Below are 14,885 nucleotides of genomic sequence, written 5' to 3'. Positions count from 1 at the left end.
GAAAAAGTGCATAGATTAAGGGTCAATAATTTCAATCATTGTTCATAACTTGATTCCTTTTCATTATGTTGAGCATTTGTGAAATGAATAGTTCAGTGCCTGTATCACAAATCTATTGCACAACTTGATATTCAGTATAAATATTGCACTCTTTTTAGTTTGTTACTTTTGTCTAGTAGTTTAATGGTGGGATCCACTTATTTGATTCATATACACACCACCAATCATGATCTCAGGAGATATTACATGCCATACATAATAAGGAAAAATGTGGAGGTTGCTTTCGGAGTAGACAGAAAACTGTGAAGCATATAGCAGAGTATGGCTTACTTGCCTTAAATACTCCAGCCAATTACATAAGTTTGCCAGGACCCATCTATATGTTCGGGAATATCAACTCTACAATACATAGCTAAATTAGAAACTTTTTCTGTGAAAAAGATATGTTTGCTACCTGTAGAGAAAATTGGTGAAAATTTTCAGAAAGTGGCCAGTACGGAGAGAGAAATATTCAGTAAGAGTGCAGTAGGTGCATATGAGTGGCTCAGTGCTGAGATTCATTCCAAGAATATGCGTTGCTCCAATTTGTCTTGTGCGGATGGTTCAGGACCTATAATATGCTTGCATGGGAAGAATGATTTTTGGAGAAATAGTAGGAAACAACCCTTATGAATGATATTGGTGTTACTGTACCTGTAAAAAGGAAAGTTGCTCTAAACCTTTCGCTATATCCAGTAACAGTGGTACCCTTGACTGTCCCCACTCCCCAAAAAAACACGTTACAGAGAAGAGGCATCACAATACCTTGTCTAGATCCAAGCTACAATTTTTAACTCACAAGTATCTTAATATTCTAGAATCTGTGAAAAATACTAAACCATCTGCCTGTTGAAGTTGTTAATGTTATATGTGTCTTGTTAATCTGCAAGAGCATGTCTTCTAATTTGAATAGGCAATTTTTGTCCAGAATATATTAACTGTATATTAGGCTAGCTGGCATCAACTAATGAAAAACTTTGAAAAGACTTTATTTTTTAAAAGCATGACAAAAATCAACATAAAATGGGCTAACTGATATGAAAAATTTAAATGAAGAATCTTCTACCAATTGGAGGTGTTTCTAGTGGGTCCAACAGGGATCTGGCATTGGCTCAATGCTAATTAATCGACATGGAAGAATATATAAAGAAGTTGGTAAAGTTTGCAGATGACACAAATTGGTGGAGTGGTAAATAACGATGAGAAAAGATCGGTGTAATACAGACCAACCTAGATTGCTTGGTAAGGTGGGCTCATTTGAATACCATGTGTGTTTAACGCAGCCAGATGCCAGATCCTACATCTAGGAATAAAGAATGTAGATCATACTTAAAAGATTCAGCAGTGTATCTTGGGGAAGTGGGGGTGGAAAGTGACTCCAAAAATTATTTAGGGATTTCGGTGGGTGACAAACTGAACATGAACTTACAGTGCAATCCTGTAGCTAAGAGGGCAAACTTTGTCACATAATGCAGTTAACCATGGAACTTATTGCCAGGTGATGTTGTAAAGGCCAAAAGTATAACTGAGTTCAAAAAGGAATTAGATAAGTTGATGGAGAATAGGTCCATCAGTAGCTATTAGCTAGGATGCAACCCATGCTTTGGGTGTGCCTAAACCTCTGACTGCAAGAAGCTGGGGTTGGATGACACGGGATAGTTCACTCAACAGTTGCCCAGTTCTGTTCATTCCCTTTGAAGCATCTGGCATTGGCCACTGTTGGGAGACAGGATACTGGACTAGACAGACCATTGGTCTCACCCAGTATGGCCATTCTTTTTGATCCTTGGCTGTATAAGTAGAGAAATAGTGAGTAGGAATAATGAGGTGGTACTGTCCCTATACATGGCATTAGTGGGACCACTGTTGGAATATGGTGTCCAGTTCTGATGTCAGCACTTCAAAAAGGATGCTGAAAAGTTGGAAAGGGTTCAGAAAAGAGCTAAAAATAGTTTGAGTTCTATAAAATATGCCTTACAATCAGACTTAAGTACCTACAAGGGGAAGAGATCTCATAGTAATAGGCTCTTTAATTTTGGATTCCAGACTTAAGTAAGTATAGTTAGTTTAGAGAAGGTTAATGAGTGACTTCATCATGGCTACAAGTACCTACAAGGGGAAGAGATCTCATAGTAATAGGCTCTTTAATTTTGGATTCCAAAAATTGACACATTATGTCTTCTCTGATAGATTAAACAAACTTGGACTAGAAATAACTTTAACAATGAGGGCACTTAAGAATTGGAACAACTTACCTTTGAATGTGGGGAATTCTGTCATTTGTAGTCTTTTTAATCAAAAGTTGGATATCTTTCCATAAAGATGTCACTTGAACAGAAGTTATGGGATCAGATGCAGAAACTATTGGGTTGGATTCTTTGGCCTGTTACAGGATGTCTGACTGAAAAATCATAAATGGTCCCTTCCTGGCTTACAATTTATGAAAGCTGCCGATTTCTTTTCACTTTGATCAGGGCATTTATAAATACAGATTTTTAACACTTGTAATAAGTGACTTTGATTTACAAATTCAGCAATTCATAAGCAGGGTATATCTGGTTCTAGGATTGTAATAACTTCACTTCTACTGCTCGTAAATTTGCAATTTTCTAATAATGGAGTACTGTATTCTGCAAACTAGAATAGAATTGCATCTTTTTATTACAGCCTCCTGAAAAAGAAGGTGGCCTACCACGTCATGTTGGTAATAAAACAGAATGTGCCTTGCTGGGATTGCTTCTGGATTTAAAACGAGATTATCAGGATGTAAGAAATGAAATACCAGAAGAGGCACTGTACAAAGTATACACCTTCAACTCAGTCAGAAAATCAATGAGTACAGTGTTAAAAAATTCTGATGGCAGTTTTCGGATATTCAGCAAGGGTGCCTCTGAAATAGTTCTTAAAAAGTAAGATTATTTTTTTTAAATGTTATGTATATGTAATTGACAAACTAATCAGATAATCTTTTTATCTTCCCATTTGAGAACAGTAAAACTGTTAAACTATACCATGCAAAAGTACCGTCTCTTCTATGTGTTGGCTGCCACCAATGCAGATTTTGGGATATACGCCTTTCTCCTGTTAGTCAAGGTGAAAACCAGCTGTAACCAAGACTTATTTCCTACTATCCTGAGAGCTGCTCTTACTATATTTTGCCTTTTTCACACAACTGCTTTTTCCTATTTCAGTGAAGCAGGAAAACAGTAAAATAGGTTTCTCTTTTCCTTTTTGCTTCCCTATAATCACATTGCAGAAGAGGGAAAACTTGCATAAAAGTTGAAGTGTGGTGCAGGCAATGGCATGCTGCTTCTTATGCCTAAGCAAACTCTGAATCTGCTTTTGAGACAGGAAGCAGGTAAGTGGGCAGAGCAGAAGGCTAGTCACAACCACAGTGCTATGGCTTAGGCTCATGCAAAGTGGGGACTCTCTCTAGATGTGAGACAGCCACTGCCCCAAAATGCTTGCTAGACAGAAATAGAACCAAGAAACCATTACAAACCCTCCCCCACCTCCCCATGGCAAGTTTCAACGCCCTGCCTGAGAACAATTTATTTATTCCTTTTAAAAGATAGATAAAGCCTCTCTGAAGCTGAAGACAGGCTTTCCTTCGTCCATTCTGTGTGTCAGTGATTTTGTTTCAGGTGTGTCAGCCCTCTCATCGGTTGTCCTCATTCTTATCTGGACAGTGTCAGAGGTGAGAAATGAATGGGACCAGAAACCAAGTTCACGTTGACAGCCATGCACCTGAGAAATTCCTCGTCCTATTTTTAGACCATTGGGCTGTCTTGTAGCTAGTTGGTTGCTGTGCGGCGTGTTTCCCACCGAGCTGTGAACAACTGGCACAGGCAGTGGCCAACTTTCTAGGGAAGGATAGTGCCTCTGTCAGACAGATCCAGACCATTACATCAGCCCAGTCAAGCCTTCAAGAAGAAACAAAAGTTAGGCCCCCTATGTCAAGTGTGAAAGTTCTGATTCAGTCATGATAGTTGATTGAGTTCACTGCTCTAAATGTTAAGTTTCTGTGACCAAAAGGAAACTACTCCCTCATGCTCAGAACCTGACATGGGTAGGATCTCTTTGGGGATTTTTCCTTGAGATGTGGAGTTCTGAATCTTCCATGGAGGAACGGGAGAACTTGAGCCATTTTCCAAAAAGAGAGCCGAGTTGCCAAAACTAGACAGAGATCCTGTCTCCTTGAAAAGAAAGCAGTCTGTTACCAGAACTAGTTTTATTCTCCAGTATCTGCTAGAGTATTTTTAAAAGCTTGGGTATATATAATGGACCTGTATCATATCCTCGCTGTTTTATCAGGGCTAGATCCAGGAGAAAGTCTCAGGGAGCTGTTGCAAACTAAAAATTGTATCTTGTTGGATTGGTAGTGAACAGTGCTCCTAGATCAAACTGGTCAACATGGGCACTCTTGTAGATAGATCACTAATCTCTTACTACTGAAAGGTAAAACTGAAATCCTTCCTCCTCTCTATACTTCAGTGTCTCAATAGCTGGAAGTAACTTGTGTGTTTCTCTGGTCACTTTGGCACAGAATGTGGATGTAGCCATTGACACAGGTTTGTTCCACACATTGATTTAATGCTAAATCTCATCAACAGAGTATCACAAATCATGACTACTTAATTGTTGACAATTAAAATGTTCTCTGTCCTCATTCTTTCCATATTGGAAAATTGAAATTGTCTCTCCACTAGTGTAACAAGCACCTACCCTTATCCAAATTTAAACAGTGTGGCTTTTTTTATTCCTGTTTTTGTTTGTTTTTTCTCATGAGCTTCTGTTCTACATGCCAAACTGGAAGTAGGGTTTGGGACCTCTGGCCAGGGTTGGGGAGAGGGGACATGAAAACTTAGATGGAATTGGAAGTTACCTGAGTAGCTGAAAACATAAAATTACTCCAGTCTTGTGAAAAGTAACAGAAGAAAATAGCAGATAAGGAAATCTATCTAGTATGCCAGAATAATACTTTAAGTAATCTCTACATTATTATTTTTTTTATAATTACTTAACCAGTGCCTTCCCACCTCCATCCCCCTTGCTCTTTCTATAACTATTAGCAGGAGCTTGATTCCCTCATCACCTCCTTAAATATTTTTAAGACCTTTCTTGGAAGGTAAGGAAAATCATAAATTTTTATTGACTTAAACATTTTAGCTTATGGCATTGTGAATTTGTGATTTGACTGCTTCATAGCTTTTGTTTAAGTAATAAAAATTTCCCAATATTTAAATATACAGCAGTTGTGCATCTTTCCTCCTTTACCGTCCTTCTAGTCTCAACAAATCATGAGGTAGTTTGTGAATGTTCTATTTGTTTGACAAGTGTTGAGTTAAATGTGTAGTTTTAGACCATAGCATTTTAAGAATTCATCATAGTTTTCCTAAATGCTTTTTTGGGAGACCTGAAATTCATATTTTGGCTATAATGGTGGTGGGGAATGGTTGAGTCATTTGGTACTTTAGAATGTTAACACATCTACTCAGTTGTATGTAATTATGACTTAATATTTAAAAAGCATCTTTCTTATGCTTCTGGAGTTAGTGTATATTGTACTGTATTGCAATGTATTTGAAGTTTTAAGTGGAATTTTTTTTTTTTTTTAGTGCTTTGCTGCTTGAGGAGGAAACACATTTGTTTTTGTATTTCCTGGCAATGAGAAATCAAACTCTTCTACTGTCAAAAATACACCTAATATTTCTTTCCTCATTAGTCAGATCCTCTAAACTTGTTTCTTTCTGAAACAAATTACCTGCTGATTTTTAATGAATGTTGAATACTATATTAAAGTATTTCAAGTGATGAAGGAATAAACCTATGAAGTGATAAACTGCTTTTGGGCTATTGTAATGCTTTCCTTTGTAGTCTGTGTAAAGAGAACTTGCGGTTCAGTTTACAGATTGTTGGCACTGCCTTACTAATGACTACACCACTTACTTGCTGCGGGTAGGGAGAAGTCACTTGTTTACTGCTAAACGTTTATCAACTCACTACCAACTTTACTGGAAATCCCGACAATATATACAGACAATTCATAACACAAGGGCACCCGGGGCATGGGGAAGGGGTTTTTCTTGTGTTCACGTTATACATGTAGATGTAAAGCTCAGACTTGCAAAACCAACAAGTCTGAAGCTAATCTTAGAAATATAATTTTTATAAAAACCTTGCTTAAAATCACTGCAGTTTGGTCTGATGTCTTGCAGGCAGATATTTTGTTGTCAGACCAAATTAAGTACCATATAAATTGATAAGCACAATTGATTTAAATCCTACTCCTGTACCATGGGAAACATTAGGCCTGGTTCTCATATTGCTCAAGAGGTAAATTTCTTAGACTCAGCTGGTCAGAGTGAGCATTATCTAAATACCAGTTTAGAGAGTTTTAATTCTTTGAAGGTAATGTTAGTTTATGCACTCTCATCCACCATAGCTGCTGCTGCTTTTGGGCATTGTTTTGTGCTGTGGAGCTCCTCACTGTCGATCTCTCACTGAACACAAAACACAGAAGTACAGTACAGACAGACTAATATATTAACTTTCAATTTCTGCCATTTTAAGTGCCTCCAAAATATAGTGCGTATATGAGGGGGAGTTAATGTAAGGTTGACACCACCTTCCTTTGCCTTTTTGGAGGGACTCAAATTTTTTCCTTTGAGGAAAATGATTAGTTATGCCTGCGAGCATTACAATTTCATTTTATCAGGTGTTTAAGTATGTGGTTCTGAATCTTACCATAAACTAATACCTTTATTTGGTATTTAGTCACCCCTTCCATTCTTTTTTTTAGGTGCTTCAAAATATTGAGTGCTAATGGTGAACCAAAGGCATTCAGACCTAGGGACCGTGATGATATTATAAAAACTGTGATTGAACCTATGGCCTCTGAGGGACTCAGAACTATATGTCTAGCATTCAGAGACTTCCCAGCAGGAGAACCTGAGCCAGTGTGGGACAATGAAAATGATATTGTCACTGGTCTTACCTGCATTGCTGTGGTAGGGATTGAAGATCCTGTGAGGCCTGAGGTAGGAAGAACTGTGAATTCATTGCAACTCTTAAACTGTATTTTAGCTAAAATAAATCTTCACCTATATCAGTTTGTTAGGCATCTGGATTATTGACATTCTTTACAGGACTGTTTGCCAAAAAAGTCTCATTTATTTACTGTGCTTAAGATTTAATGTTGCTTATGTGATGAAAGGTGGTCCAGGAACCTAGTGATAGATGGAGACTATAAATAATTAAGACTTTCATATTGCCAGTGTTTTCTTGTAGTCCTCTACAATGACCTGGAAGGCAAATGGAACAATCAGTAAGCACTCAGTAGTAATGCATTCACAAACTTGGACATTAGAAACAACATTATTTAGGACCAAATAATATTGGCCATTGTCTTCTGTATCTTTTTATAGGGCCTCAATAACCAGAGGTAAGGAAAGAAGACATCTCCTTTGTAGATCTTTTCAGGAGAACAGTAACACTTCACAATGCATTTAAGTATAAGTAATGGGTATGAGAACAAATCCCAGGGTGGGATTTGAGTCCAATCATAGAATATCAAGGTTGGAAGGGACCTCAGGAGGTCATCTAGTCTAAACCCCCTGCTCAAAGCAGAACCAATCCTCAGACAGATTTTTATCCCAGTTCCCTAAATGACCCCTTAAGGATTGAACTCAACCCTGGGTTTAGCAAGCCAATGCTCAAACCACTGAGCTATCCCAAAAGTGAGCACTACCAACTGTAGCGTACTGACAGTTGGAAACAATGGTGAAATCATAAAACATGCAGAGAATAAAATACTGGTATTTGTTTTTGTAAACCTTAACACCAGAGCTTACTAACGTGGCATGTGGCTCTTTGCAGATATTTAAAGTATACAATTTATTTCACAGTGGTGCTCTGCAGAAAGTCTGATAGTGAAATGCACAATAATGGTCAATTGCGTGAGGCTCTTTAAGTGATAACTAAAAAGAAAATAAATGCATTTGAAAATTAAATTTTATGGGGAAAAGAAGTCTGTGCATGGACACATGAATTATTGATGTTAGAACACCAGCTTTGCTTGGTCAGCTGTCGGGGATTGAACAAAGAACCTTGATCTGAAGGACCTTTACTACTTGAGGCGGAGGCTAAGGCCATTATCTCAGAGGCAGTGGAATACTTGTAAACTTCTTTATGCAGTCCAGTACTAGAGGTGGCCATACAGTCACATTGTGTTACTATGGGTCATGTCAAGAACACAGTGCATCTTTTTTCAGTAGTGGAATAAATGTAATCACCCATTACTTTATTTGGTGGTGCTAGGACAAGTACTAGGCAATCAACATGAAAACTATAATAACAAGCTTTTTTTTGCATAAACAGGTACCAGATGCAATAAAAAAATGCCAGCGTGCTGGTATAACGGTGCGCATGGTCACTGGTGACAACATTAACACTGCTCGTGCTATTGCTTCAAAATGTGGCATTTTGAATCCGGGTGAAGACTTCATATGCTTAGAGGGCAAAGACTTCAACAGACGAATACGTAATGAAAAAGGAGAGGTTAGTCTGTTTTTTTCAGTAGGGTTGCATTTGTCTTTTATAGTGTTTTACTTGCACAGTATAACTAATCTGCATTCTTTGTACAGATAGAGCAAGAGCGAATAGATAAGATTTGGCCAAAGCTTCGTGTGCTTGCAAGATCTTCACCCACTGACAAACACACATTGGTAAAAGGTAAAGTGCATGTTCATTCAATGTTTCAAAAATTCAAAATGCAAGTTTTTACCGGACTCAGGTTTTTTAAAAACTAAATTAGGCTTGCCCATTGTATCTGTTAAAATTTGATGATCTCAGTACCTGAGGTCATGTCTCACATCCCAGTCCTTTCACCTAAGGAGTATTTGGCCCATCTTAACTAAGTATTGTGCATAAACACAGAGCACTACAGTCAGGCTGCCCCACAAACTTGTAATTACCAGTGCTGAAATTCAAATCTTTGTGTGCTTTCATTTTAGGTATAATTGACAGCACTGTCTCAGAGCAGAGACAAGTTGTAGCTGTAACTGGAGATGGCACTAATGATGGTCCAGCATTGAAGAAAGCAGATGTTGGCTTTGCCATGGTATGGACTCTAGTCTCTTTACTTTCAGTGGTTAAAAAGTAATTTTGGGGTTTTTTAGCCTTTTTTAGCTAAAGCATCAATCTTTCTTGCTGTGAGTATCATATGTGAATTGACAAAGCTGAACAAATTTGCTTGTAGCTTGGTAGCCCACTGAGCTACCAGATGTAGCATTGACAGCTACTGCTTCCCACACTTATTTTTATTTTCTTAAGACTTTCTTACCTTTTAACCTAAGGTTCAGGTTTTCAGTTGTAGAGAATGAAGGTGTGTTCTTGTGTCATAAGATGCTGAATGAAATCTACTTAAAAGCATTCGTCTCCAATCAGTTTTAATAATTACAAATCAAACTCTTTTTATGCAGAAGTTCATTGCTACCTCTTCTGCTCCTTTTGTCATGCTTGTCAAGGTGCCTAAAGTGAGAGATGATCAATGTTTGCAGTTGGTTTTATATAGAAATAATTTTAGATCAACAACATAGCCTGTTGCAGCTTTGACTGGAAGAAAAAACTTTATTTCTAAAATTTATCAAGGATATTTTCCTCCAGTACTTCATTGATATCTATTATATAATTTTGTCTAAAGGTGACCTGTTAGAAGTGAAAAGTTAAATGAGTTTATGGACCCTCAGAGCTTCCAGTTCCTCACAAAAGTATCAGATACAGAAGGATGTTGGGTCTTCAGTCAGAGCAGTGTTTTGTAGATACCATGGCCTTCTGCATCTGGAGGCACCCTCAAAGAACAGAGACCAGGTCTTGGACAACAGACTATGGATGCATCCGTTTAACAAATTCCCTCCAAGATTCTCTTTTTCTAAAAGATGTGCTCTAATTCAAGCAGCAATAATTTCAGGGTAGTTCTATGGGCCTGCATTATGCAGAAGGTCAGAGTAGATGATCAGTTGTCCCTTCTGGCTTTAAAATCTATGAATAAGCTATGATTGATAGAGGATTACGGAAATTTAAACTCTGAACTTCCAAAATCCTCCTGTTCAAGTGACCATTTGCATCAGACCTTGGCTGGGAGATCATACAAAAAAGCTTCTATACTAGGTGAGCTGCTTCCCTATAGTAGTCCAAGCTTCAGAAACTTCCAGAAAACAAATACATTTGTGATGCACCAAGTGGAGATTTCAGAGGTAGTGTCCCAAAACTGTGGTCTGATTTGAATCAGTTGGACCACAGCATCAACAAGAAAGGAAAAAGATCTTCCCCTGTTGGGAAAGCTTGAAGTGTGGGACTGGGCAATATCTTGCCAGGTACTTGTACTATTCAGTTTCCTAGTGCAAAAGAAGATAGGCTTACCCATTGAGTCATACTGCATTACAATTGCCTGATCTCACTGAGTGGGAGAGCACTAAATTGTTGGCTTTAAGTATGCTGACCTTAAAGAATGGAGAGGAGGCATGGGTTACATGATCCTGATAATCCCACAGTATTAGACTAATTTTGTTCCCACTTACATTGGCCATTGAGATCTCCAGTATAGTGGGACCCTTTCTGTTCAACATTCATCATCCAAATCCAGGCATCTCTTTATATTAGAATCTGGTAACTGTACCTGTCTGGCTAGATCCTGAGAGGGTAGAGAGCAGCTGGATTGCAACCTTAAATTCTCCAAGATGAATTTTCCATAGCTTACTAGAAAGTTCCAAGCCTGTTTTGATTCAGATATTAATTTTGGACTGAATATATCAGGATTAACTAATATAGGCAAAACTCCATATCATATGTCTATCACAGGTTAATGATTGGAATTAATTACTACCTGATAGATGTTTAATCTACTTGATGAGTTTGGTCTCCATCCCCAGTTGACTGACTACATGACACCCAATGGTGATTTTCAAAAACAGGAGCTGAAGAGTTGGGCTCCCAAATCCAATTTTTAATTTTAGCTCTGACTAATATTATAGATATAGGCCCTTGTTGGATGCATTGGTGACAAAGATAAGGATTTGAATGGGTAGGGAAACTGAACTAATTCTTCATATTGTACCTATTCTGTGGATAAACCAAAAAGAGTTACTCTCTAGGACTTCCAGTTGGTACCCTTTGACTAAAACTATGTTAATGCGCTAAAAGATAAAGTAACTTCATATTGTCATGCGAAACTACTTGATTATTTTCTATGTCTGGGATTAACATCCTTCTTTGGCACCTATTTCATCTTTCTGTGGACATTTTTCTAGCTTCAACTTTGTTCAGTTATTTATAATTAACTACCGTATATACTCGTTCATAAGCCAAATATTTTTGGTAAAAAAGTGACTTATCAAAGAGTGGGGGTTGGCTTATAAATGGGTCTACAACAAAATTTGATTTTAAACTCTATGGAATCATTGAATTAAATATCTAATACATTCTCATTTTGTTTACCTGAAGCATTTACAGGCATGGAGCCCCTTGGCTCCCTGTGGCCACAGCTCCCATTGACTGTGAACGGCAAACTGCGGACACTGGGAGCTGAGGGGCTCCGTGCCTCTGAACGCTCCAGGTAAACAAAACGTCCAGGTCCACTAGCAGCTTATCCTAACGGGCCAGGAGCCAAAGTTTGCCAACCCTTGAAATATAGGGTCGGCTTATGAAAGGGTCATACAGTTTCTGCTATTTTTACCTAACCATCTTGGGGGTCGGCTTATAAATGAACAGGCTAATGAATGTGTATATATGGTAATTTTAATTAACTTTCACATTAGGAAGACAAAAACAACGAGGAGTCCGGTGGCAACTTAAAGACTAACAGATTTATTTGGGCATAAGCTTCCGTGAGTAAAAAAAATTACAGATGCAGGCATAAATATACTGACACACATTACCCACGAAAGCGTATGCCCAAATAAATCTGTTAGTTTTTAAGGTGCCACCAGACTCCTTGCTGTTTTTGTGGATAAAGACTAACATGGCAGCTACTGTGATATTAGGAAGACAGTTCATTTTACATTAACTTAATGTAAGATAAATTCATTGTTCCGAAGTCTTACAAGAGAGGCATGGGATTGCAGTTGAGTAAGGCTGTGGAGAAGTGGATTCCTGGAATTAGAATGCACTAGATGATGATGGTGCTCCCCCCTACACTTGAAATTACTTGAGTTACAAGGAGGATTAATTTTAAAACTATCCTCAATCATGAGATGTTAATGCAGTCAATACAAAACCGATACCTCCTTTTAAGCACCTAGACTTGAGTTCAAGTTTCTTCTGTTTTTTTCTGGCTACTTGTCAAGGTGGAATTCTGACACCAACTTGAAGATAAGAATGTACACCATGTTATCTCTGTGGAATTTGGTGTCAGATGGATTGGTTACAAGATCCTGAAGCTTTCTTACTTTAGGGATTTTTTTTAATGCTGAAGCTAACATGGATGCATTTTTCCTAGAACAGAAGCAGATATGTAGACAGTAAAGTTTCACATGGGAAAGCAAAACAATAATAACTCGCATACCAGTCTCAATTAGCACTTTTCAGGAGCATAGCTCACTATTGTATTGATGCCAACATGTGAAAAATACTATTTTCCTCTGACTAAAACAAGCACTGTTGCATGCATAATGGTTTCTGGTATGACATTCTCCAGCCATCTGAATTTTATGAATTTTAAATGTTGAATTGAGATTTTTGTTAAACTGATATATACCAGTATTGTGGCCTATGTATTTTTAATTTCTTGACACTGGGAGTTGACTTCCTGGCAAGAGTGTTTGCACAAATGAAGGTCATTAAATATTGCTACCAACTGGTCCAGTATCTTACATTCAGTGGGGGAGGGGTATAGTCCTATACTCTTCCTTGAAATCTATAAAACATAATTTAGCCTCCAATGGGATTTAAAAAAAAATTATAAATGGTTAACTGATATATCTCAGACCCTCATTACCCAACGCTTGTGCCTTGTATACATACACACTTGTTTTTCTGTTTTTTGCAGAGAAGCATTCTATTATATTATATCATATTATAAAACAAAAGTTTATCTTCCAAAAGGTACATTGTTTCTGCTCATATGAAGTTAATTTCTGTTAACCTATATAAATCAGCTAGATTTGGTGCACGAGCTGCAGTACTGTACTACTGCACTATCTGGTGGCTCAGAAAGACTTAATACTATTACTGTACTTCAGCCGTTTCAACCAACCATGTTGGTTGGGGAGCCACATAAGCTTAGATAATAAATGTCTATGTATTTTCTCAATAACGAGAAACTACACAGACAAGTCTGTCATTATTTTGTGTAATTATTTCACCTTTTATATTCTTTCAAAAACAAGAGCAGAAAGTGTCTGCTCTGATTGAGACTGTGTAGTTATGTTTTACCTGTGTAGCACCTTTAGAGAGGCTCCTTTAAATATTACTACACCATAGACAGATTACAGCACACTTCAGCTGTTAAAGTGTAGTTTATATTTCTGTGATATCTTTTACAGGGACAGTTTTACAATGAGGATGGCAAAGCATGAATAGTACTTAAATTATAGCAAAATCATGACAGAGTCTTATCAGGAGAAGTACTGTGGACCATGAATCTCTAGTATATTGAGGATGGGTTTTTTCCCCAAGATTACTAATCCATTGCCAAGAAATGATGAATGAAATAAAAAAAGACACTAGGTTTAAAGACTCCAGCTTTCTGTGCGGACTCCTGCTTTAACTAAAACATCAACTGACCATCACTATCTTGATATTTGTGCTGGTATACATGGTAGCAAACATACTGCTCCTGTAACAAAGCATTTAGTAAAGATAATCTGAGAGAATAAGTTAACTGGTCAGTGAAATAAAACTTTGATGAGAAAACTACCTTAACTTTTATAATTTCTTTATTGGATTGCCCAAGCTATTCACCTGCTTAAAAAAATAACTGTTTCCTCAATGCAGTTACATGTGGTTGTTTTTTTTTTTTTTTTTAAACCATGTCAAGAGGTCAGGTTTATCTAATGGTTCAAATTAAAAACTAAAAAGACGCTTAAACTAAACAAAAGGATGATTTATTGTTTGAGCACAAGAGCTTAATTTGATTAAGCATATAAAATGTGTTTATCCCTTGGTACCTGCCTCAGTAAAGTACTTCAACTTTTGTATTTTATTGATAATTTTTAAATACATATCCACATCGGTATCTTTAACTTGTTAAAATTTCAGTCTTGCATTTCAATTTTGCGCTTCTTCACACCTTTTAAGAAACAATATTTGTTCTCCAAAAGTGAGTTTATTGTATGCCTAATATTCTAGTGTTGTACTTTTTTCCTTAATTGAAAGTTGTGTAGTAGAAATGTAATTATTATGCTAAATATGCTAGATATCAGTTATTCCTGCTGTTTTGATTCACAGTGTTGCTATGTATGTTCTTCCTAACAGGGTATTGCTGGAACAGATGTAGCTAAAGAAGCTTCTGATATTATTCTCACAGATGATAACTTCACAAGCATTGTTAAAGCAGTTATGTGGGGACGAAATGTTTATGACAGTATCTCCAAATTTCTTCAGTTCCAGCTTACTGTCAATGTCGTAGCAGTAATTGTTGCGTTCACAGGAGCATGTATTACACAAGTAGGTACTGGTTGTAGCTGGTTTCAACTAATTTAAGATCTGAAAACATGTGCCTCTTTAACTGAACTCTTGCATACTGAAATCTTTTCAAAGTCACCATTTTGCGTGCTGTTCTAAAGAATGTACTGCTCTTCAAAGCAATACACCAAATTTCCATATAGCAAGTGTTTTTTTAATGGCTG

General features: G+C 37.3%; 1 protein-coding gene across 13 annotated transcripts in view; it reads left to right on the top strand.

Annotated features, from left to right (window-relative positions):
- Nucleotides 1-14,885, top strand: part of ATP2B1 (ATPase plasma membrane Ca2+ transporting 1) — a 105,074-nt gene that overhangs the window by 76,499 nt on the left and 13,690 nt on the right. For all 13 annotated transcript variants that reach the window (XM_005279137.5, XM_024107412.3, XM_042859836.2 and 10 more), the window contains 6 exons: nucleotides 2,707-2,948; nucleotides 6,842-7,079; nucleotides 8,419-8,598; nucleotides 8,685-8,772; nucleotides 9,054-9,160; nucleotides 14,512-14,703. In XM_005279137.5, coding sequence (XP_005279194.2) covers nucleotides 2,707-2,948; nucleotides 6,842-7,079; nucleotides 8,419-8,598; nucleotides 8,685-8,772; nucleotides 9,054-9,160; nucleotides 14,512-14,703 — 1,047 coding nt within the window. The remainder of the gene's footprint in view (nucleotides 1-2,706; nucleotides 2,949-6,841; nucleotides 7,080-8,418; nucleotides 8,599-8,684; nucleotides 8,773-9,053; nucleotides 9,161-14,511; nucleotides 14,704-14,885) is intronic.

The sequence above is a fragment of the Chrysemys picta genome, chromosome 1 (assembly GCF_011386835.1).
Source record: "Chrysemys picta bellii isolate R12L10 chromosome 1, ASM1138683v2, whole genome shotgun sequence".
Lineage (NCBI taxonomy): Eukaryota > Metazoa > Chordata > Testudines > Emydidae > Chrysemys > Chrysemys picta.
Note: the sequence above shows the minus strand (reverse complement) of the source record. Positions and strands in the feature narration are given on the sequence as shown.